The 25,915-nt window shown below is 44.1% G+C and overlaps 1 protein-coding gene, 1 long non-coding RNA gene and 1 pseudogene across 3 annotated transcripts in view; all 3 read right to left on the reverse strand.

The window, feature by feature from the left end:
• RPN1 (ribophorin I) overlaps positions 1-4,798 on the reverse strand; it is a 29,950-nt gene extending 25,152 nt beyond the window's left edge. Inside the window, exons 1-2 of the mRNA XM_004473413.5 lie at positions 4,436-4,798; positions 1,527-1,591 (exon numbers count right to left, since the gene is read on the reverse strand). Coding sequence (XP_004473470.1) covers positions 1,527-1,591; positions 4,436-4,693 — 323 coding nt within the window. The 5' untranslated portion in view covers positions 4,694-4,798. The remainder of the gene's footprint in view (positions 1-1,526; positions 1,592-4,435) is intronic.
• Positions 4,799-6,727: 1,929 nt separating this feature from the next.
• Positions 6,728-7,558, reverse strand: LOC101438820 (dynein axonemal assembly factor 5-like; annotated as a pseudogene).
• Positions 7,559-12,554: 4,996 nt separating this feature from the next.
• The window catches only part of LOC131276051 (uncharacterized), a 33,296-nt gene continuing 19,935 nt past the window's right edge, over positions 12,555-25,915 (reverse strand). The window contains exons 2-3 of one of the 2 annotated variants that reach the window (XR_009183532.2): positions 25,836-25,895; positions 12,555-14,769 (exon numbers count right to left, since the gene is read on the reverse strand). This is a non-coding gene — a long non-coding RNA (uncharacterized lncRNA). Of the gene's footprint in view, positions 14,770-15,282; positions 18,041-25,835; positions 25,896-25,915 lie in introns of those variants that run through there. The other variant, XR_011647588.1, reaches the window with a different exon arrangement.

Consider the following 25,915-nt stretch of genomic DNA (forward strand, 5'->3'; position numbering starts at 1 on the left):
ATTTAACTAATCTTAAGCATAATTATATGAGGTAGATACTATTATTTTACTGAGGAGGAAATTAAGGACAGAGGTGGTAAATAATCTCCGGGGATACATCACCAGTAAGTATTAACGGAGACAGGATTCAAACCCAGGCAGTCAAGCTGCGGAAGACCACTCTCTCAATAACCAGGCTAAACCTACAGAGGTGCCCCAGGCAGGAGGGGAATAGTAATTCTTAAAAGGTTTACAAGATAGAGGGATTCAATGGCAACCTATTTAAGGCTAACTCTCAGATCTAACATTCTCAGGGCCAGTGAGATATCTACTTCAAGCACTCTCAGGCTACAACCGAAAAATCGAGGTAATTGTCATGCACTAAAATCTGGTTCCTCAGAGATTACCTATTTTGTATGTGAAATCAGAACAACACAAAGGGTATTAAAAACAAAGAAAAAAAGGCAGGTATGAAGACCACTTAGAAACACAAGGCATGTTTATACTACACAGGGCGAAAAAAAGATGACAAAATAGGCTTACACATAGTCAATGAAACTATGTAAAACGTATTTTAAATGGACATGGTTGGGAATAAAAACATACCAATTGCCACGTTAGGGTTGTGGCATAAATGACTTTTTCTGTCTAACTTTGCTGTGAAGCTTTAAGATAGACTGATAAAATTTATATATGATCCCATTTACACCCTCATGTAAAATTATATATTTATGAGTATATATATAAAGAAAACAATGTTGCTATTATATCATATTCTCATCTATTTTACAAAAATTCAAAATTAATGAGAAATAAGCTTTTTAAAAAACTCTGCCAAGCAGCAAAACCAGTTTAACATTTCCTGAATCACATAGGGACTGATAGTTGTACAGGATGATGGTTTGCTGGTCACAAATCCAATTTTTTCTGCCTTCCTAAGATAAACTACAGTATAAGCTAAAACAGGACTTCTTAATCTTGGCACTAGTGAAATTCTGAGGCAGAAGTGCTTTGCACAAGCCCAGCTTTCACAGAGCTCCAGGTCTACTACTTCCTTTGAAGACTTTCTTTCAATGCCCTGAAGGCTCGCGAGGGGGACAGGGTAGGAGGGTGAGGGAGAGGGGAGGAGAACTGTGTCTGCCCCTTGGAAACAGAATAGGAGCCAACCATAGATAGGTAATTGCTAAGACAAACAGCTCCAAGTTCTCACATAAGGCTCTGAAGAACCCGAAGTTCCCCATAGATTGGTTAGAACAGATCTAGTATGGAAAGTAACTACTTTTTTGCTGTAAAGCAAACAGACACTGCTGCGGGAAATCCACTTTCAGCTATAAGTCATCAGAAAAGACATGAATGGGTCCAAAACACATTAAGACTTTTGCTTCCTACCACCCATTGTATCAATTAAAATTGCCTCTTAAGACACCAAGCAACTTCGAGAGCAACTCTCCTAACAGATGATTCCAGCCCTGAAAGCAAAAAGAGGCAAGGGGAGGGGCAAGTTAAGCTTACATTTACATTCTCACATACTTAAACTGTTAGCTTACCTTTTACCCTTAATTTTGGTTTCTCGTACTTCCAGATTATTCTCTTCTTCATCTTCACCTTTCATCTATAATATGACAAAAACAGGTTATTCTTTTTTATGTCTCTTGGCATCTAAAATAGCAGTTAATACCTAACCAACTGCCTGAGAATATCCACATTCAAGTATTCAAACTACCAGAACTTCTTAAAGATCAAATTCCAGTTTCAGTAAAAACTATTTTTCATCTGAAACACAAGAACACGGTCAATGACTTACTTTTGCACTGAATAAGCTGTATAACCAGCTCTACAAATATATAACATTTTCATGAAAATCTCGCTGAACAGTTTCCAATAAGCCTTGGTTCCCACTGCGGTAATATTCTAGCTTAAAGCAATGAAACATGTTACTTTTATTAGCCCAAAAACCTTTATTGAGGACGATTGCATGAAAATAACTTCACATTACAGCTCTGTACACCCTTATGGAGTTCACTGCATTAGCCCTAAAAGGCGCTCCTAAAATATTTTTTGGCAGAGGATTAGGTTGGGAAAGGGATAGGTGGTGCGTAGTGAAGTTTACTTATAGTCCTTCCCCAAAGTTCATGATTCCAGATGCCAACTCTTTCTCAGAGAGACCCCATAGCCAGCTGGAGGTAACATCCTTTTTCCTGGTTACGCATCCTGTTGCCTGGGAGGATAAGCCACTGGCTCCTTCTCCCCAACGGTTTATACTCCTGTTACTTCTGTGTGAATAAAAACACTTTTAGTCATATTTGAGACTTTTCGGCTATGTCCCTAAACAATGTTTATTTTCTATGTATATGCATATTTAAATGTAAATGAGAAAAGAACTTGAAAGTACAGCCACCAAAATATGCTAGTTTCAATGAAAAATATTATTCAATAAAAGATTAGAAAATCAAAAATATTTCAAGTACAGGAGGCAGATGAGAGGAAAAATAGTAAGATGTGTCCTTGGTAGGAAGAAGGCTAGGTACCATTGGTTCCTAGACAATATCACAATGGTTCCTTTTACCTGCTTCTAGAATTCTACATACAAAGGTCCACTGAAAAAAAAGTTGAGCAACCTCACCAATGTTTCCAAGCCAACTGCTGGAAATATCAACCCGTGACACCTCTTTGCTAAGTTTATCACCCAGTCATTTCCCATTTGAATAAGGAAGTAGCACATATATCCAGTAATTGCTCTCTCTCTTGGACAAAAGAATGAACAGTAATGATTTTTAATAAATCGGATGATGAAATTGTGGGTCTGGTACATAAGATCCCCATCTTCACTCTACCTCACCACCATCTAGGTAGAAGAAAGTGTGACACATACTAAGCTAAATTCAAACCTTACTCCCTCTCCCTCCCCCTTTAAGACCTCACGAACATATTAAATTATAATAAAAGTATATTTAAGTAAAAGTACTTGAATAGACATGAAATGCAGAAAACTTAATAAAAATATATTATATGCAAAGAAAGGCCTCATGAAGGAGGTTAAGTCACCTTACCTCCAGGATTATACCCTCTTCATGTGCAGTATGAGAAAAACATCTATACCTCCAAAGGATGTCGTGAGGGTTAAATGAGAATGTGCATAAACTAAACCAGCACAATACCAGACCCAAAGGAGATTCTCAATAAGCATAGGAACCCAGCTTGAAATCACTCTCCCACAGGATGGTAAACTAGCTAGCTTCTGCTGTGGTCTAGCTATCCTGTGACAACCAGGACTGACTTTTATAAAAGAATAGGATTTAACATTCCAAACATTCAAAGGTCGCAGTTTTGAGCCCTCTTTCCATAAACCTTTGAGTAAAACTGAGCGTTTCAGGATAGGCAAGGCATGAAAGGAAACTAGTCATTTGAGAAATATAATCTCTATAAACCCAGCTTTATAGCTCCAAATTTGGTCAGAGAACAAGGCTGCTTAAAAGAAACATAACAATGTAATGACTATTCCCCTCTAACAAATAACCGGTAATCATTTAATGAAGGGATTAGTTAATGAAAACAGTAATAAAAAAGCAAACCTCTGTGTAGATATATTCCCTCTATTGCCAAAGCTAACCTCTTCTTTCCTTGCAAGCTGTCAAAGTGTTTACTTTTCCCTGAAAAGCCTGGAAAGTATATAAACCAAACTTACCAACCATTTATTGCTTAAGTGTAAGAATGAGAAAAGTTAGAAAGGGAGAGAATTGGACTTTACCTTTCTGTAAAGGAGCGTGAATTTACTTAGATGATTTTTAAAGCTAATTTTAAAAAGAGGGATAAACATAAAAAAGCATTCATTAGCAGCCGTAACAGCGAGTGATTTTTAACAAAGGTTTCAAATGTTTATAAACTTGAAAGCACTAAACCTGCTACGCTTCAGATTGTACTGGACGTCTAGAAAGAAGTATCTATAACGCGCCAGATACCCAGTAATTAAGGGAATGGAAGGCATTCTCATTCATTCACTCGCTCTGCATTTGAGCTACTGCGTTAGGTCGTGAGAAAAATGTTGGGAAAGCTGAGGCCACGCTGGCTCCCTCGAAGGTACTTCGCAGAGCAGGCTGTTTTGCAAACAAGGAAATCTGAGGCCCCGAGAGATGCAATCGCTTGGCCCGAGGTCATTCGAGCGGGGCCTGGAGAGTGGCCCAGGTAGGGGGTCGAGCTCAGGGGAGAGTCCGCGGCCGGTGGGGGGCTGCAGGCGCCGGGAAGCTGCCCACGTGAGCAGCGGCCCGGCGCTGGAGCTTATGCTGACGTGTCCTAGGAAGGCGGCGGGACCCGAGCGCGCGGCGGTGCAGAGCGGCGGCGTGACCTCCCCGCCCGCCGCCCCGCATTTCCCGCGAGGCCGAGAGAGGCGCGGCTTGCGGGTCTGCGAAGAGAACGGCGCGCTGGGGGAGCCCCGCGGTGGAGAACCATCCGCACTCACCTGCACGCCGAGGTGGGCGAGCCGGGCTTCGAGTTCGGGCTCCAGGGCCAGCAGGAAGGAGGTCGCTCGGGACGTGGAGCCGCCGCCCGGGTGCGCCAGGACCACCTCGGCCGTCACCTTGGCCAGGTGGCTGCTCAGGTCCACCGTGCGCTTCACGTCCTCGTTGACCAGCGGCGCTGCCTCCGAGGCGCGGCCCGGTCCTGGGGCCCAGGCCCCGAGCAGCAGGAGCAAGAGCAGGCGGACGGCGGGCGCCTCCATGACCGGGACCGAGCTGAGCGGCAGGCCGGGCCCCGCGCCGCCGCCGTCCCGCCTCCCGCCACCATGCAACCGCTCATTGGGCCCAGGTTAGCGCCACAAGATGGCGGCGCCCTGAAAGCAAGGACCCCGTCCCCATGGCAACTGGGTTGCCCGCCGGGCGCCTGAACAGCAGAGGCCTTCCCAGAGCTCCGTGCGGCAACCCGTCTATTTGCCCCGGTGTTAAAATTACTTGTAGCTTTGAGTTGCTTAGTTTTTACAGGAACAGATCCTTGCTTGTCTCTTTGCTCGCTAATACCACTCTCCCTCTGCAATAACACTGGCCTTTTTATTACTTGAGACAGTAAAATATAGCTCACACTGAGAAAGTAAGTCTGCTTTCTCCAAGATTTCACTATGCCAAAATTAGTAATCAGAGTTTAAGCAGAAACAGGATATCTGCATAATCTCGAAGTATCTCCCCTAAAATATTTAGTAATTACAAAGCGAAAATAGTTACAGTGGAGAGTCCGGGGGACACCATGCTAACCAATTGATGGTTATGACTAGCTATCAAGATAGTGACATCGTGTAGCCCTGCTACACTGCACTGAGAAGGCGCTTCACTTCCTTTGTATTGTCACAGGACGGCCGAAAATGTCACCATCTATTTCTAATGCATCACACAATTTTGTTGTCTTCATAGCACTTTGAATGAAATAATTTATTAGTTGATGTACTTATTGTCTGTGTCTTCCCAAGAGAAAGTAAGGTAGCAGGATGATGGCTCCTGGAAGACGCCAGTATCCTAACCCCAGGATCTGTGATATGTTAGGTTGCGTACTTCTGAAACTGATCTTGTCGATGCTCAAGAGGCAGCCCTCTTCCTTCATGGTTGACCCTATGAAGATGACAGAGTGAGACACTACTGGGCTCTGTTTCCCCTCGTAAGTGTAACAACCAGCAAGAATTGGCAGAAACATTTTTCCAAAAGCTCCAGAAAACAGTTAAGGATTACTGTAATAGGACAAGCACCAATTAAGGAAAAAGGCTACTTACAAGCACGAAGACCTGGTGGCACCCGTTTTAATTGGCAAGACTGCCAAAATGCAATGTACCAGAAATGGATTGGCTTTTGCAAAGGAATTTATTAGGCTGCAAGTTTATGGTCTTTTTGTTGTTGTTTTGTTTTTTCATTTATTTGTTCTTCCCCCCAGCCCCCTGGTGTCTGCTCTCTGTGTCCACTCACTGTGTGTTCTTCTGAGTCTGCTTGTCTTCTCTTTAGGTGGCACTGGAAACCGATCCTGGGACCTTCCAGAGTGGGAGAAAGGAGCTCATTTTCTTACGCCACCTCAGCTCCCTGGCCTGCTGTGTCTCTTATTGTCTCTGCTGTGTCTATTTTTGTTGCATCATCTTGCACTAGCTCTTCACTCAGGCCTGCTTGCTGGCTCCACTCGGGCCAGTTCACTGCACAGGCCAGCGCTCCACTCCACATGGGCCAGCTCACCACACAGGCCAGCTTTGCCTTTGCCAGGAAGCCCCAGGAATCGAACCCTGGACCTCCCATATGTTAGATGGGAGCCCAATCACTTAAGCCATCATCCGCTTCCCTATAGTTTTTTTTTAATTATAAATTTTTTAATTAAATTTTCAAACATCAAAGCATAAATGTTAATATTTATTTTTAGAGAATACACACAGCATCTTTTTCCTTGTGTTACAACAAGTATTGGCAAATGGAAACAGTGCCACTTGAATCCAAGTCTTTTAGACACTTGGGTGCTGAGAGGGCCAGAGAATAAAACACAACTTTACTGCTAGTTATACGAGGGAAACCAAAATTAAATGATCAAATATTCTGTTTGCAACACTGTTGACACTACTGACTTTTAGAAAATTTTGTAACCTTATATACTTATAAAACACTTTAGATTCCAGTATTTTTTAAATGGGAAACTTTTCTTTTTCATCAATCCCAGTTCTTAAGATTTCGGTTCCCGCTGGTCTGTTCACTGAGATATAAAGAATGACAAAATACCTTTTCATTTACTTTGGCTCTTTTCCCCAATAGTCAAGAACTTCCTGGGTGGCACATGAGCAGGACAGAGGCAGCCCTCCTGAGCCCGCAGGAGAAGATGCCATTCAGTTATGGTCTCAGATCCCAAAAAACTGGGCGAGAGAGCTGTGCCGGTGGATCACAGCCTCCACCTCCAGCACCAGGAGGTCAGGGAACAGGGTGCTGATCTCCTGGAGGACCTCGAAAACTACGTCCTGGACAGCAGGCTCAGGACCATCGAGGTAGAGCAGGAGCTCTTTGTACAGGTCCTGAACATCACTTTCATAGGCAGACGTCCCGCCTCCGTCTCTGACACACCTCAGCCAGGTGATTAAGGCGATGGTAGCTGCTACACTCATGTCACTGGAAGCATTGTCTAGATGTTGTAAGGGTTCGGGATACATCTTAATGAATTTATTATCTGGTTTGATCACACCACAGAGGCCTTTAAGAAGATGTTAATGATACAGTATGACATTAGTCGTGTGATTTGAGAATCCTCTTCCAGAGTGCTTCTAATTTGAGGAATGAGTGTTTCCTGCATTTCCTCAGCCGACAGGGTCTCACAGTTGATCAGCTTTCAGAGGCAGGACACAGTCACCATGCAGGTGGCTGCTGTGGTCCACCCCGTGTGCCACTGCAGGTTAGAGGCCAGCATGTCTTTTATGTCTCGAGGTAGCTGTGAAACTGCCCTTGAGAGCCGATGGTGTCCTTGGCCTTCAGCAACACCTTTGAGATGATGGAGAAAAGCTTCAGGCACATCTGGGGGTCTCTGGTTGGCTGAAGACAGGCCCTGAGTGTGTCAGGTACAGAAGCCCTGTGCGAGCTCTGCCAAGTGGACAGTCCAGTCCCCATGCGAGGGCGTCTGCCACTCCGTCAGAGCCATGTAATTCACAGAGGCCCCAGCCGCCAGGGACATTCTCCACCACGGCCCGTGAGTCCACTGTCTCCTGAGCCTTCGCATCCAGGTCTGTGGCCCCGAGAAGGCCACGGGCACCACCAGCACCTCCATGAGCTGCATTCACAACAGCTGTCTGGGCACACTTCCGCTAATGCCTGTACACCAGGCAGCAGACATTCTGAGTGAAGCTTGTTTTCAGATGCTGGCAGGCGGGATCCTGGGCGAGCTCCCTGGCAGTGACCGTCTGGTGGGGCTGGAGGGTGTCTCAGGGACAGCATGGATGCCTGCAGCGAGGTCCAAGAGGCTAGAGGAAAAGGGCAATCTTTTCAGCATCGGCAAGATCAATTTCAGAAATACTTCAGGGGGGCAGTGGATGTTGCTCAAGCGATGGAGCTCCCATCTACCATATGGGATGTCCAGGGTTCGATTCCCAAGGCCTCCTTGTGAAGGCAAGTTGGCCCACACAGACAGCTGGCCCAAGCGGAGTGCTGGCAAGAGCAGAGTAACCCTCCTGCACATTCTGGGAGCCTATGTGTGTCTTTCCCAATCCTTCTAAATAAAACCCCCAATTCACTTCACTTCTCCTTTCCCTTCTTCGCAGTAAACTTAAAATCTTTTGGGAACAGCTCATGGATCTTACACATGCACACACACAAAAAAAATTAATCCCTCTTGCTCTGTGCCCCCCAGTAAATTGTATGTGCACCTGCTTTACTTTATGGGAAAAGGGAACACCCAGGTCTTAAATAAGAACGACTCACTCTGAGTGCCAGGGTAATTGCAGATGCTCAGTAAAAGTGTGTACAAAGTCCACGTCATCAAGTGAATTAAAGCAGATCAGTGAGAACTGCCTATAATGAAAAAAAACAGAGCTGCCTAGATATCATAGGAAGCAGTCTCACACTGAGCCCTTCAGTCACCCGTTGAAGAATGTTCATAACTGTTCCTAATTTTACACCCCAAATTCCTCTCATTATCTATATCAGCCACAAGTGTTTTGTTGGCAAGCGACTGAAACCCAAGTCAAATTATGCATAGTGGTACGCAGTATAAACCATTGTTAAAAGTCCCCAGAACATGAATGGGTTAAACAAGAAGGATGTTTATTTCTTAACCATGCACAATAAGAACCCAATTCCCTCACTCTGATTGCTTTCTTAATCCATGGCTTCCATCTCATGATCTAAGGCGGGCTGTTCCTGCTTCTGCTGTTATGACTACATCCCAGCTAATGGAAAGAGAATAGAAAGTGGATGGGGAGGCCATACCTAACCTTAATTCTAATGCTAACCTAGCCAATAAGAATGAAAAGGCATTTGATGCCAGTAATAATTAGGAAAATGTATATTAAAAACAGTAAGATTCCAACACCTATTCACCAATTGGCAAGATTTTTATTCTGACAATACCAACTGTTGGCGAGGACGTGGATCAAGAGGAACTCTCATTCTCAGGTATAAATTGGTATAATCATTTAAGAAAACAATTTGCCACAGTCTACCAAAAGCTGCATTTATGCATACCCTCTGATCCAACAGTTCCACTCTTGACACACACCTTAGGGAAATGCAATCATACGTGCCTTTGGTTACATACACAACAATGTTCGCAGAAGCTTTGAAGGTATGTAACGACGAAAAAAAAAAAAGGAAAAGGAAACAGCCTATGTCATCATTTATTAAAAGATGAAAGGTAAAGACTTCTGTAAATACTGGATGGACAAAACAACATCAGCAGGAATGCCAGAGTAAGGACCTCCATAAAAGCAAAAGAACATAATAAAAAATTGCCAATGTCAACTTTTTCAGAAATCTGGAAATTAACCAGAGGACCGTAACAATTCCGGTCAGCCATTCAGGAAATATAGCTGACTCTCTTTAAGCACACTGAGCTTTTGTGGCATTTTTAACTTGCTTTAGTCCCACTCCCTTATACCCATTCACGTGGTAACTTCGAAAACCAATAGATCCGCAACCACAGTTGAAACTAGAACCTGTGTGGTTAAAGAGGGTGAAGCTTTCAGTTTTCTATCCGAAAAGGGTAACAATAAGACCTGACCCACTGGAACGCGGAAGAGTTTACGATACCCAACAATGGCCTTTAATGATTTTCCGCTTTCACCCCGAGCTTTCCACCTCCACTCCCCGAACCCCACTCCTGCAATGGGGTTCCGCCCTCCCGGCGCCCCGCCCTTATTGCTCGGTGCGCAGGCGCAGACTCTGCTGGCGCTCGCGTCCTCGAAGGCCCCTGCTCCTGGAAGCAGAATTCCCAGCAGGTCAAAGCTGGCGTCGCTACTCAAGCGCCACCGCCAGAGGGAGCTGGAGTCGCCTCTGTCGGCGCTCGCCTCCCTGTGACGTCACAGGACCGGACAGGAAAGGGACAGAGTCGCTGTACAAGATGGCTGCTTCCTTTAGTGTTGTATGGAACGCTGAGTGTTCCCTGTTTCTAGTAATCGCGGTTATCCGAGCAGTCTGATTACAGCTAAGGTTTCTCATAAAAGATGGCTGCCTATGAATTTCCAGCCTTCATTCCCTGGCCAGGTAGGTGGCCAGCGGCACAAGATGGCGGCCCGCGCCGTCGCGCGTCGACAGGGATACCGACGTAACCGTGCGTCCTCGCAGGCTGCCCAGCTCCCTGACTTACTCGTCACTTCCTGGGCGGGCCTGTCTGCCCTCGTAGGGGTGGGTCGTGTCTTTAGTGTGCTCTTCGTGTATTGGTCGGTGGAGGGTCGCCGCCCAGGCTGTCCCTGAGACACACTTGGGGCGGTAATGAGGCCCCATTGTAGCACTTTAAAATGCTTTTCTCTCCCAACGACTTAGGAGAGCAGAACGGGGGCTCCTAACATCCTCGTTGACGAGACGGGGAACTGACTCGCGTAGACAAAGAGACTTTTCCTATCCTCAGCCACAAAGCTAGGGACTGATAAAATACTATAGGTGAATAAAGTGCCATCGTTAGAAAAGTCAAAGAAGTAGTTGATATGCTGATATGCCAACTGTAAGATATGTTATGTGGGGGGGGGGGGGAATCAAAGTGCACAACAATTCAATTTGTATAGATATGTTATTGTTATATATATAAATATGCATATTTTTATTAGCATAAATTATCTCCAGAAGGACTGAGAAGCTGATAGCAATAATTGCGCAGTCTAGAGATGAGGACCAGGGATGGGAGGAAAACTCAGTTTTCATATTAAGACCTTTTGTGTTTTCTGAATTTTGTACCATAGTCAGGTATTATCTATTTAAAAACTTTAAATTTTGTATCTATTTAAATTTATGATTAAAGAACAAAATTTTTCTTTAGGGTTATCAGATCACAATGAGAGAACGGCATGTAGGAAAAAATTGTGAACTTTTTCAGCTATAACCAGGACATTTGATAGATTCATGAGATTCAATTTGCAAAGATTTCAATTTCAAAACTATATGTAGTACTTGCCTACAAAGGCCCCAAGTCCATGTGAAAGCTGAGCCCTCTAAAAAGTTGGATGTACTCTGTTTTGCAGGGCCAGGGACTTTACCTAGGAAACAGAAGGCACTCCAGACCTGTTTGTTCAGTGAATGAATGCCTTTTCTGCTACAAGCACACATATTCTCAGTGGCTTCCTTTGCTGTTGCATCTTATGTTTTAGGGTTAATGTCATGGAAAAACAGAGGCAAATTCAAGTTAGAACCAAGTTTTGCCTTAGAATCTAGAATCATTCAGAAAGGCGTTTCCAATGCCTACACAATCTAGTAGTAGCAGTTTCAGAATTGGCACATTTCTTGAGAATCATATATTTTAATGTGAAAAAAAGTGTCAGTGCCACATCCTGAAATAGCTGACCATTTCTGAGTCTTTACTACCATGGCAGACACTGGACAAGTAAACACACTCTCATGGGGATAATTATACACACCACTTTGGGTAGTTGGACCTACAAAATATGATAATATAATTAGAGTTTAGCTAAGTTCCTAAGAAGTATTGAATGCTCAATAATATTAGCTTTTTTTTTTTTGAGACAGCAGGCCTGTTATGGATTGAACCGGGGACCTCCTATGTGGGAGGCTGGTGCTTAACCACTTGAGCCACATCTACTCCCCTTATCTATTACTGCTTGGGTGCAACTGTGAGTTGTTTGCATACAGTCCATTTTTGCCTCTGAAACCTTAAGGGGACTTTAAAAATATGCCAGTTTCTGTAGGAACCCTGTTATTATTTGTGTCATCTTAGAGGCCACCTGGTATAATGGGAAGACTTTAGTTCCTTATTGTGGATCCTTGAGTAAGTTACTTCACCTTTCTGAGTATTAGCCTCCTCATGAGTAAGGGGAGAATCACAAAAACTCTTTTCTAGGGTCACGGTAAGAATAAAAAAATAATATAATGCACTTTGTGAGGGGCACACAATAGGCACTCAAAAATGGTCTTTAATCCTATAATAGTTTGATCTCAGAGTTAAGGAACTAATATTGTACTCGGGCAGGAGTTTCCCTGCCAAACTGGCAGGAGCAGGAGGCCGCAGGGTGACAGTTAACACAGGAAGCCTACAAGGAGAAGTTGGGGGGTTGGCAGGCCCACTGGCTTCTGGGCCTCAGGCTTCCTGTCTCCTTCAGGAAAACGGTGAGGCCTCCACAGCAGGCAGAAGTAGTCTGCAGGCCATTTGCAGAGATGCCCATTTGTCAAGAGCAAACTGGGTTGTTTCTGTTCACAGCCACTGGTTTGGAGCATCTAACCATATTTCCCAGAAACCCCAACCATTGTTTTTGAGGCTCCTTCTTCATACTTTAATATGAAGAAACATCCAGTACAGTTATAGAAAGTAGGGTATTCTATAAACATCTACCAAGTAAAAATTCCCCCTTCACCCCTCTCTCCATCTCTGATAACCTCTTGTATTAGTCAGCCAAAGGGGTGCTGATGCAAAATACCAGAAATTGGTTGGTTTTTATAAGGGGTATTTATTTGGGGTAGGAGCTTACAGATACCAGGCCACAAGGCATAAGTTACTTTCCTCACCAAAGTCTATTTTCACATGTTGGAGCAAGATAGCTGCTGTTGGCTACAAGGGTTCAGGCTTTCTGGATTCCTCCCTTCGAGGGTCTTGCTTCTCTCTGGGTTAAAGGTTCCTTCCTTTCCAAGGCTTGCTTCTTCCTGGGCTCAGGGTTCCTCTCTTCTTGGGGCTGGCTTCTCTTTCCTCTGTGAGCTTACTTCCCAGGGCTCCAGCTCAAGTCTTCAGCATCAAACTCCAACATCAGGGAAGCGGACTTTGCCCAGTGGTTATGGTGTCTGTCTACCACATGGGAGGTCCGCAGTTCAAACCCCAGGCCTCCTTGACCCATGTGGAGCTGGCTCATGCGCAGTGCTGATGCGCACAAGGAGTGCCATGCCATGCAGGGGTGTCCCCCACATAGGGGAGCCCTACGCGCAAGGAGTGCACCCCATAAGGAGAGCTGTCCAGCACGAAAGAAAGTGCAGCCTGCCCAGAAATGGCGCTGGACACATGGAGAGCTGACAAAACAAGATGATGCAACAAAAAGAGACAGATTCCCATGCCGCTGACAACAACAGAAGCAGACAAAGAAGAACACGCAGCAAATAGACACAGAGAACAGACAACCTGGGCAGGGGGCAGGGGAGAGAAATAAATAAATCTTAAAACAAAACAAAAAAAACTCCAACATCAAAAACCCTCACATCAGGGACGTGGCTCAACTGATAGAGCGTCCATCTACCATATGGAGGGTCCAGGGGCCTCCTGACCCATATGGTAAGTTGGCCCATGTGCAGTGCTGCTGCTCGCAAGGAGTGCTGTGCCCCGCCAGGGAACCACCCTGTGTGACAAGAGTGCAGCTGGCCCAGGATTGGCACTGCACACACGAAGAGCTGACGCAGCAAGATGACACAACAAAAAAGACGCAGTTTCCCAGTGCCACCAGATAATGCAAGCGGACGCAGTAGAACACACAGTGAATGGATGCAGAAAGCAGACAACAGGGGGGAATGGGAGAGAAATAAAATAAATCTTTAAAAAACCCCTTCACATCAAAAGCTCCAACTCTGTCCTTAGACATGCCTCTTATCTGTGAGTCCCCACTCACCAAGGGGTGGGGAGTCAACTCCCTAATGACATGGCTCAATCAAAGCCCTAATCATAACTCAATCATGCCCAGTAATAGACCAGATTACAAACATAATCCAATATTTATTTTTGGAATTCATAACGATATCAAACTGCTACACCTCTAATCTTTTTTTTTCAATCTGAGAATTTGCTATTTCTAGATATGTCATATGTGACATCACACAATATTTGCCCTTATGTGGTTTTCTTATTTCACTCAGCATAATATTTTCAAGTTTCATCTATGTTGCAGCATTTCCCAGCACTTCATTCCTTCTCATAGCTGAGTAATATTCCATTGTGTGAATACATCATATTTTGTTTCTTGGTTCATCTGTTAATGGACACGTAGGTTGTTTCTACATTATTGTGTATAATGCTGCCATGAACACATTGGTGTACAAGTATCTGTTTAAGACCTTGTTTTTTCAGTTTCTTTGGATATATACCTATGAGTGGAATTGCAGGGTAATATGCTGATTCATATTTAAATTTTTGAGGAACTGCCATATTGCTTTCCACAGTGCCATTCCTCCAACCACCATACCTGAAACATCTTTAACAATCATCAAATCCACCTTCCCAGCGTTCTGGACATTTTCCCCACGACTTGACTCTCATGTGAGCTTGCATCGCTCAAGGAACAGAGTGCTCATGACATTACAGAGGACTGTGCCATTATTGGAAAACTCTGGTTATGGAAATGTCCTTTCTCATTTGGATCCCAATGTGATCCCTTGTTCTGCTCCTCAGAGATGTATAGAATATGCCCGCACCCAAACCAAGATGAGAACTGAAGGAATTTTAAAGTGTCCGGCAGCAACCCTTATGGCCTGTTCTTCTCTGGCCTGGAGCTCTTTCCTAAGCTCCAGGCCCATCTATCCAGCTCCTTCCTGGTCCTCTGCATGTAGCCGTGCCACGGGCTCCTCAAACTCAGCAATTCCAAAGCACGATCATTCTCTTCTTCCTTATCCATTGGGCCAAGTCCGCTTCCCATCTCTTCTTCCTTTTCTAGACACTGTTGTTTGTCTCCTGTAAAAGAGACATACAAAAGCATATAATGGCTTTATTTTCCTCTTTCATAAAAGAAGTTTGGATTTATTCTGGCTTGTCAACTGCATAGTGCCATCATAGTGCCATCAGACCCCAGTTACCTTTTCATAAAAAAAAAAAAAAAATCCTTACCTACTTAGACAAACATAGATGTCACTTTTCACATGGAATAAGAAGTCCAGAGGTTAGTACTATGGCTTCACGAGGCCATCAACAGCCAAAGCTACTTTTATTTTTTTAGGAGATACAGGGGATTGAATCTGGGACCTCGTACATGGGAAGCAGGTGCTCAGTCACTGAGCTACATCTGCTCCCGCCAAAGCTACTTTTATACCTTCGCTCAGCATCCTTAGCCTGTAGCTTCCATCCTCATGCTTGTCATCTCAGGGTCACAAGATGACTGTTCCCCCTCCTCTATCACATCCATGTTTCCTACAGGAAAAAGGAGAAGGGCAAAAGGCAAACAGCACACACCAGCTCAATCAGCCTTCCTTTTAAATTTTTTTTTAACAAATCAATTTTATTGGTATACATTAATAAAGCATACAATTCATCCAAAATGTATAATCACTGGTATCTGGTATAATCGCATGGTTGTGCATTCAGCACTTCAATCATTTTTAGAGCTTTTAATTATTTCAATAATAACAATAATAAGGAAAAAACAAACAAGAAATCTCCTCTCAGTCTCTGTTTCCCCTGCTGTACATCGCGGTATTTCTGGCTATTCTTGCACAACTATTTATTAAGCAGTTTTATTGAGATAGGTTCACATACCACACGATCTATCTAAACTAAGTGTATAATCAATGACCAGCCGTCCTCTTGAAGAGCTTGTCAGGGAGCCCCATCCAGCAATATGCACTTAACCTCACTGCCTAGAAACACATCACCTGGCCGCCTCTAACTGTAAGGAACGCTGGGAAATGTTCTTCATCTGGGCACACTGTTGCCCTTAGAAGAGCACGGCGGGGGCGGGTAGAGAGGTGAGCCCCGGTGACTGTCACAGGAAAGCTTTACTCGGCAACATTAACCAAGTTTCCTTACTGGAGGATTTCTCAGAGCCTTTACAGCTCCAGTGTTTAACGGGGCTCTCCAACAGAGAGGTACGCTATGCATTCGCAGAGCTCTTTTGCAAAGGCATGTCTCAGAAATAGCATTTCAGGGCACATATTTCAGAAAACATAGTCAGTCGTAATCCTGTCTTTAAGTTTGCAAAGAAAAGCTCGGTCTGAATTCAAGGTGGGTTTCTTCATGTATTCATGTTACTGCCATGTAAGAAGAACAGCAGCTCCTTTGTGAAAATAGCATCATTGTCCTTTTGGTATCCCAATCTAGAAAGCTTCTGGCCATTTTCAGCATTTATTATTTTCTTTTTCACTGTACAGTAGGTTTCTTCCATGAACTCTTGCAAAAGAATCCTCCATCTTAACATTTTGAAGTACTGTAGTTTTTTTTTTATTTCCTATGCATGGAGTTTTTTTTTTCCTTTACTTAAAAAAAAAAAAAAGATTTATTTATTTACTTCTCTCCCACCCTTTTTGTTTGCGCTGTCTGCTTTCTGTGTCTGTTCATTGTGTGCTCCCTGTGTCTCCTCATCTTCTTTCAGGAGGCACTGGGAACCAAACCCGGGACCTCCCTTGTAGGAGGGAGGGGCTCAATCGCTTGCACCACATCCGCTCCCTGCTTGTTGTGTCTCACATTGTGTCTCCTTGCATCAACTTGTTGCATTGGCTCACTGTGCCAGCCTGTCGTGTCAGCTTGCTGTCTTGCTCATCTTCTTCAGGAGGCACCGGAAACTGAACCTGGGACCTCCCATGTGGTAGCGACCATTGCTTGAGCCACATCTGCTTCCCTTTCCTTCATTTAAAAAAAAATTTATTTATCCCCCCCACCCCATTGTGTTTTGGGACTCACTGTCTGCTATCTGTGTCCATTTGCCCTGTGCTCTCTGTGTCTGCTTGTCTTCTCTTCTCATCTTCTCTTTTTTAGGAGGCACCAGGAACCGATTCTGGGACCTTTGATGTGGGAGAGAGGCACTCAATCACTTGAGCCACCTCAGCCCCCTGGTTTGCTGTGTCCCCCATTGTCCCTCCTCTGTGTCTCCTTTGTTATGCCATCTTGCTGCACCAGCTCTCCGTGCAGGCCTGCTTCACTTTCACCAGGAAGCCCCGGAAATCTAACCCAGGACCTCCCATGGTAGACAGGAGCCCAATCACTTGATCCACATCCACTTCCTCTTTTCTTCATTTTTAACAGTTGAGATGATATACATAGACACAACAAGCAAGAATGATGTTTATCTCTTCCCATCTGCCAATACATGGAAGTTAAGTCATGAACAAGGTCTTTGGTCATTCTTATATACTCTCTTGGTGGACATTCGTTACTCCCCACCAAGGCATTCCTTGCTGGTTGAGGCACCCTGGTTAGAATGCTCAGTTAGGAAATAGTTACAGCTGTTAGGACAGAGATGCAAAGTAACAGTGATTTTATCAAGATCAATGTTTATCCGTCTCACATGACAGTGTCCAAGCTGGCTTGACAACTCTTTTTCAAGGAATCATCGGGCACCCAGGCTTCTTTCTTGTTGCATTGTCCTGGCGATTGAGTCATGACCCCCACAAGGCGTAGTCAAGTCTTGGTCCACATCTCCATGGGTATGATCCCATTTGTGAAGAGACCTTTGAAGGTGTTATCATCAGGCAATGTGTGGGCTCATTTGTGAATAGGATCTTTGAGGACCTGATGGTCATGAGATTAAATTGGATCAGGGGAGACTTTAATCACTATGACTGGAGGACTTATGAAGAGAGGAAATTTGGATACAGTCAGTCAAAAAAGCCAGTGGAAACCAGAGAAGGAGACATAAGGAGAGAGAGATCACCATGTGACAGAGGATTGCTGGGATGCTACAGACTGTGGAGAAAGTAAACCCTTCCAATTGCTTTATGTTTTAGTTTCCTAGGCTGGTTAAAGCAAATACCATGAACTCGTTTGGCTTTAACAATGGAAATTTATTAGCTTACAGTTTTGAGGCCAAGAAAATGTCCAAATCAAGTCATCAAGGCAATGCTTTCCTCCCCAAGACTGGCTGCCTGCAATCCTTGGTTCCTCTGCTATATGGCAAGGCACACGGTGGTATCTGCTGGTCTCTCCCTTCTTTTCTGGGTTTTGTTGATTTCATCTTCTTCTCTCTCTCTCTCCATTCCATTTATAAAGGACTACAGGAATAGGATTAAGTCACAACCTAAATGAGGTAGGTCACAACGTATGAGATGGTAGTCTCATAAAAGGATCTACTAAAAATGTGTTTATACACAAGGAATATATTAGATCTAAGAACATGTTTGGGGAAGCGGACTTGGCCCAGTGGTTACGGCGTCCGTCTACCACATGGGAGATCCGTGGTTCAAACCCCGGGCCTCCTTGACCCGTGTGGAGCTGGCCCGTGCACAGTGCTGATCTGTGCAAGGAGTGCCTTGCCACGCAGGGGTGTCCCCCGCATAGGGGAGCCCCACGCGCAAGCAGTGCGCACCATAAGGAGAGCCACCCAGCGTGAAAGAAAGTGCAGCCTGTCCAGGAATGGCGCCGCCCACACAGAGAGCTGACACAAGATGACGCAACAAAAGAAACACAGATTCCCATGCCGCTGACAACAACAGAAGCGGACAAAGAAGATGCAGCAAATAGACACAGACAACCGGGTGGGGGGAGGGGAGAGAAATAAATAAATAAATACATCTTTAAAAAAAAAAAAAGAGCATGTTTGCTCAAACCACCACACATACCAAATAATACAATACAATAATGCATTTATAATTGCCCATATGGTTACCTTTAGCAGAGGTCTTTATTTCTTTATGCTGCTTTGATCCACTGGTGTCCTTTCCTTTCAGTCTGAAGATATCCCTGTAGCATTGCTTCTAGGGCAGGTCTAGTGGTATGAACTCCCTCAGTTTTTTAAATCTGAGACTATCTTAATCTGTCCCTTATTTTGAAAAGACAGGCTTGCCAGATGTAAAATTCTCATTTGGCAAATGCTTTCTTTTTTTTGTTTTTAAGATTTATTTTTATTTTTAATTTATTTCTCCCCCCACCCCCAGTTGTCTGCTCTCTGTGTCCATTCGCTGTGTGTTCTTCTGTGACTGTTTCTATCCTTATCAGTGGCACCGGGAATCTGTGTTTATTTTTGTTGTGTCATCTTGTTGTGTCAGCTCTCTGTGTGTATGGTGCCATTCTTGGGCAGGCTACACTTTCTTTCACGCTGGGCAGCTTTCCTTAGGGGGCACACTCCTTGTGCATGGGGCTCCCCTACGTGGGGGCACCCGTGTGGCACAGCACTCCCTGCGTGCATCAGCACTGCGCATGGGCCAGCTCCACATGGGTCAAGGAAGCCGGGGTTTGAACTGCAGGCCTCCCATGTGGTAGGTGGACGCCCTAACCACTGGGCCAAGTCTGCTTCTTTTAGCACTTTAAATATTTCATACCACTGCCTTCTTACCTCCATGGTTTCTAATGGGATACCAGCACCTAATCTTATTGGGACTCCCTGTATGTAACATGATGCTTTTCTCTTGCAGCTTTTGGAACTCTCCCCTTGTCCTTGACATGCTGCAGTTTGACAACTATATATCTGGGTTGGTTATTTTTTTTTAGTTTATCCTATTTGGGATACACTGGGCTTCTTAAACGTGCACATTCTTATTCTTCAATTTGGGAAATTTTCTGTCATTATTCCTGGAATATTCCTCTGTCCCTTTCTCTCTGACTTCTTCTGGTACTCCCACAATGTGTATGCTTGATGGTATCTCACATTGACCTTGACATTTTTTAGACCATAACAGGCTAGTTTATTTTGTAGACTGTCCCTCCATTTCAGCCTGGGTTATTTTCTTTTAGAATCCAATTATATATTTTTGGCAGAAATACTGTATGCGATGTTGTGTTCTTTTCAGTGCATCTTATCAGGAAATAGATGAAATAACTCTATCCCAAAATTGGGAATGTCTTCTGGTTAAGGTGTGCCCACCACTGATTCCACAGTAAAATTACTGTTTTGTAGTTAATAAGTAATTTGGGGGAGATACTTTGAGACCAACAAATAGTTCTTTAACCCAGGTAGAAGAATGAAATTGAGGCTCTTTGGAAGAGGGTTTGGTAAAGGCCTGCTGCTTCCGTGGGTCCCTGCTTCCGTTCTCAGCACATACTTTTGCTCTCCTCTTCTAATCTGTCTACTTTTTTTGTTTGTTTTTGTTTTAAAGATTTATTTATTTCCCCCTTGCAGCTTGTTCCATTCTTTGCTGTCTCTTCTCTGTCTATTCACTGTGCATTTTTTTCCTTTCTTTCTTTATCTGCTTGTCTCCCTTTGTTGTGTCATCTTGCTGTGCCAGCTCTCTGTGGTGCCTGGCCAGCTTTGCCAGGGCCTCTCATATGGTAGACGGGAGCCCAACTAGTTGAGCCACAGCCGCTTCCCTTCACTTTGTTTTTCAAATGCTGCCTCACACAGCTCTGGTCCTGGGTCCTGGGTCCAAGTGAACCATTTGGCTTTTGAGAAGAAACTCTCAGCCTTTGGTCAGGTAGCACCCCACAACCACCACCACCACCGCCATGCCACCCTGGCTCCCCTTTCACTTCTGTTTTCCTGAGATACAGACTGCAGCCCAGAGACAGGTCAAGGGAAACAGCAAAGACCCAGCCAGGCCCACCTCTCCTTTCTGACCCTAAGCCTCTAGGTTGCTGGTTCCTTCCAGCCCCCACCTGAGGGGAGGCAGCCAAGTTGGATGCACAGGCCAAAGACCTGTCAGGTCTCCTGAGCTCTCTCTGCAATGGACCAGCCCCACCAGAAGGGAATCAATTTCTGGTAGATAACCACAGCCACCAGGCAGAAGTAGTTGGGAAGGGTTTTTCACTTCTCCAAAGATATTCTAACTAAAAGGCTGTTGGAGAGGAAGCCCTGGAGTCTATGTAAGACAAATAAGATGGGGGTGGGAGTGGGGTGAAGAAGACAACAGCCAGGATTGAACCTCTACTTCATTACCGCCGTCTACTAGCCACATCATCCGAGTGGTTATTTCAACCTTCAGACCCACACTTTCCCTTCTATAATGGGGACAAAATTCTTAGGTTATCATGAGGACTAAATGAGATCTACAGTGGGCATTCCAAATGTCAGGAATTTGTGTGCCACTGCATGGTTTTTGCAATATCTTCATGCCAGTTCTATTATTTACCTAATATTTCCCCCTAATTGGTTCCCTTTGAACATGGTGGTGAGTCATACTGGGCCATGCAGACTGGGGCATATATAGGGGTGATTGGGCAGCATCAGGAGCCTGGTTCCCTGTGAAGCTGAGCCTTTAATATATGCAAAAGGAAGAAACCTGTACTTGCCTAAAGTACAAGTATTTTGGTTCTTTGTTAGAGCAGCTGAACATATATCCTCATTAATAGAGGGCCAGACCTGTAGAGCATTGCTGTTTTTCAATCCTGTCATGGTTCTCTGGGGTTGTATGCTCTTTTGGAGACAGAATTAAAAGTCTGAATGTAGGATCATTTTGTGAAAATGAGACTAAGGCCAAATGTTCTTTCTGGGCTTTCTTTGACAGAGGCACAGAACAGACACTCAAATTAGAAAGGAATTAATATCTTAGGAGGTTATATGGCTTTTTACATGGTATCAGGTACAGTTTTGGCAAGGTAGCCTGTTCCAAGCTTTAAAGGAGCTTCAGAAAGATGCAAAATGTTCATTACACAGAGATGTTCGTCACTGCACTGTCTGCAGTAATGAAACATCAGAAGTAATATAACATTAAATCAACATGGAAGTGATCAAATAAATAATGACTCATTCATTCAAAAGAAAATTACAGCCATTAAAATAATGATGATTATTGAGCTCTACAGTAATGCTAAATCAAGATTATAAAATGGCACTCAAATTGGGAATCCAAAAGCATGGGACTTTGTTAACACAGTGAGCCACTGGTGGATAATGGACTGTGGTTAACAGTACAGTTATGAGAATGTTCTCTAATGAACAATAACAAGAGTACAATACTAATGCATGGTGTTAGTAATAAGGAGGTATATGGAAAAAATATACCCAATGTGAGCTATGGACTATAGCTAGTAGTAATTTTTAAAAAAGATTTATTATATTTATTTATTTCTCCCCCCACACACACACTGTTTGTGCTCACTCTGTTTGTTTGTTGTGTGCTCGAGTTCCTTTTAGGAGGCACCAGGAACCGAACCTAGCACCTCCTGTGTGGGAGGGAGGCGCCTAATTGCTTGAGCCACCTCTGCTCCCTGCTTTGCTGTATCTCTCATTATGTTTTCCTCCTTGTGTCTCTTGTTGCATCATCTTGTTGCGCCAGCCCATCATGTAAGCTCACTGTCTCATTTGTCTTCTTTAGGAGGCACTAGAAACTGAACCTGGGACCTACCATGTGGTAGGTGGGAACTCAATCACTTGAGCCATATCCGCTTCCCTAGTAGTAATATTTTTATGATGTTCTTTCATAATCTTAGCAAATGTTCCTTAACAATGCAAGGTGTTGGTGGAGAGGTGAATGTGTGGGAATTCTGCATGTTATGCAGGATTGTTTTATAAGCTCACAAATTCTCTAATTAAAAAATTACAATTTTTTTTTAAAGAGAACACAAAATACCTTGTATACAAAAGGAACAAAAATATCACGATTACCTACTGAGTGCTGGGCCTTCTGCTAAGTATTAAGGAAATATAAATGAATAAAATATGTTCCAAATATGGCCCTTTGCTATTGTAACTATGCCCAAAGTCTTTCTACTGGTTCACCCAATGGTGTGCTAGTAAATATTTAATAGCCACATATCTCTTGGGGAGGGGAGAATGTTTTATAGATGTTGCCACTTTCTGTGGTGTAACTATTTCCACCACGGCTAATTTCAGACTACCAATGCAATTTCACTAAACACAGAATTAGGAAACATATATGCAGTTGTCTTTTGAGCATGAATGCAAGCTGGTTTCAACACATCCCTGAAGCCTCTCACCCCCTAATGTCTAACATTTGGGAGGGGGTTATTAAATAAGCAACAATTCATTTATAGGATGGAATGCTATGCAGTCATGGAAAAATAATAACTTAGAAAAATTAGTCATATGAGGAAAAGGTCAGGGTTCAAGTACAAATTTGAAAATCAAGTACAGGAGCATGGGGTCAGCAAAAGTGAGATCAGGACTCCAAAAGTTCTCTCTACCATAAAAGCAATGAGAAAACTTGGCAAAAATAATCAAAATCTACTTTCTGAGAACTATGGAAATTAACCAAAAGCTTGCAGCAAGCAGAGCATTTATTCAAGAAAAAGGGTTTATCTCAGGAAGTGCAGTAGGCTTTGTGGTTTTTGAACTTGCCCATCCTCTGCTCTTCAGCTGTTTTTGAAAAATAAGAGCCTATATTCCTGGTGCAGACTGGCAGCATGAGAGGGAGCAGAACAGAGCTGGAGCATTTTCGAAGCCTTACTCCCACAGAATCTGTCTTTATTTGACCTAATGTTTCCCTGAGAGAGTCCACTTGCAAGGGGTCTGCATACTATCTGACTTGGAGCTCACGAGTGTGAAAAGTCTAATACCTGGGGATGAGGAGGAAAGAGGCTGAAAACATTACAGGCTGCCTGAGGTGGTAGATAACATTTGGGGCAAGCAACAGACTAAACAAAAACTTAGAAGGAAAAGCTGAAGAATAAGGTGTCCATGGAGACTTTCTTTTTAAGATTTATTTATTTTTCTCCCCTTCCCCACTGCCCCTCCCCCCAGTTGTCTGCTTTCTGTGTCCATTCGCTGTGTGTTCTTCTGTGTCCACTTGTATTCTTGTCAGTGGCACCCAGAATCTGTGTCTTGTTTCATTGCATCATCTTGTTATGTCAGCTCTCCGTGTGTGCGGCGCCATTCCTGGGCAGGCTGCACTTTCTTCACGCTGGGCGGCTCTCCTTTCAGGGCGCACTCCTTGCATGTGGGGCTCCCCTACGTGGGGACACCCCTGCGTGGCAGGGCACTCCTTGTACGCGGCAGCACTGCATGTGGGCCAGCTCATCACATGGGTCAGGAGGCCCTGGGTTTGAATCGTGAACCTCCCACGTGGTAAGCGGACGCCCTATCCGTTGGGCCAAATCCGCTTCCCTACATGGAGACTTTAAAAGCTCCAGAATATTCCTGGGAATCTAGGAGGGCATTCGTAAGTGTAGGGTTGTATACCCAGGGATATATACATGCTCAGGAAAGACTTGAGAAGAAGGTCTACGCTTTCCCCTCTAGCTGACCTTGTGGCTCTGCATGAGTAGGAAGTGAAAGCTAAGGTGGAGTTGTCAAATGCTTGAGTCAATATCGAAAGCAAACATGCACTCAGAGCCCCTCAGAAAAGTCTGGGAGATTAATTTGTTCTAAGTGTTTAAAATTTTTTTCATCCTATCACTGGCTGGCCGCTAAGCTTACCAAGTAGAAATATCAGTTGTATCACATGACTTTACAGAATGAGTCCAGAAATGTTACCAAACAGCAACGACTACGAAAAGCAGCATAAACACAAACCCTTGGGAAGATGGGCAACTGCCTTCTAAAGTTTCCACTTTATATTACTTAAAATGTCCAGTTTTCAACAAAATTGCATGACATGCCAAAAAAAGAAAAGAAAAGAAAATATGGTCAATACACAAGGAAAAAAAGCAGTCAATAAAAACTATTTCTGGGAAGCAGATGTTGCTCAACTCAGACAGCACTTGCCTACCATATAGGAGGTGCAAGGTTCAAATCCAAAGCTTCCTGACCTGTGTGGTGAACTGGCCCACACGCTGTGTTAATGTGCGCAAGGAGTGCCGTGCCATGCAGGGGTGTCCCCCGCATAGGGGAACCCCGCATGCCAGGAGTGCACCCCATAAGAGAGCCACCCCATGTGATAAAAGTGCAGCCCGCACAGGAGTGGCGCCTGTGTACATGGAAAGCTGACGCAGCAAGATGATGCAACAAAAAAGAGACACAGATTCCCAGTGCCACTGACAAGAATACAGGCAGACACAGAAGAACACACAGGGAATGGACACAAGAGAGCAGACAATGGTGGGGGGGTGAGAAGGGGAGAGAAATAATTTTTTTTTTAATCTTTAAAAAACAAAAACAAAACAACAAAAACTATCCCTGAAAAAATCCTTATGTGAATACTATGAACAATTACATGCCAGTAAATTAGATAACTTAGATGAAATTGACAAGTCAAGTTCTTAGAAAGATGCAAAGTACTGACAATGACTCAAAAAGAAATGGAAGGTAAACGGTTGTGGCTCAACTGATAGAGCTTCCACCTACCATATGGAGGGTCCAGGGTTCGATACCCAGGGCCTCCTGACCCATGTGGTGAGCTGGCCCAGGCTCAGTGCAGCCATACACAAGGAGTGCCATGCCATGCAGGGGTATCCCCCTGTGTAGGGGTGTCCCTCGCATAGGGGTGTCTCGTGCATGGCACCCTGCAGGGAGAGCCATCCTGTGTGAAAAAAGCACAGCCCACCCAGGAATGGCAGTGCACACATGAAGAGCTGACACAGCAAGATGACACAACAAAAAAGCAACCGTTTCTGCATGACAAGAATGCAAGCGGACACAGAAGAGCACACAGCAAATGGAGACAGAGAGCAGACAATGGGGGGCGGGGGGAAGGGGAGAGAAATAAATAAATCTTTTAAAAAAAGGAAAATAAATAGAAAACCAGCTCACCACATGGGTCAGGAGGCCCTGGGAATCAAACCCTGGTCCCTCCATATGGTAGGCAGATAATCTATCATTTGAGCCACAATCACTTCCCCCACATGCTCTTTCAAGAAACAGAAAAGGAGGGAACACTTTCTCTTAAGTCGGTGTAATCCTTATAACAAAACTAGGCAAAGACGTCACAAAAAAGGAAACTACAGATCAGTATCTCTCATGCCCATAGACACAAAAACCCTCAACAAAATACTAGCAAATGCATTCAAACGTCATATAAAAGCATTCTGCTGAGGAGCAGATGTACCTCAGTGGTTGAATACCTGCTTCTCATGTACAAGGTCCCAGGTTCAATCCCCAGTAATGCCTAAAAAAAAAAAAAAAAGC

This window comes from Dasypus novemcinctus, chromosome 26, assembly GCF_030445035.2.
Source record: "Dasypus novemcinctus isolate mDasNov1 chromosome 26, mDasNov1.1.hap2, whole genome shotgun sequence".
In the NCBI taxonomy this organism is placed as follows: Eukaryota; Metazoa; Chordata; class Mammalia; order Cingulata; family Dasypodidae; genus Dasypus; species Dasypus novemcinctus.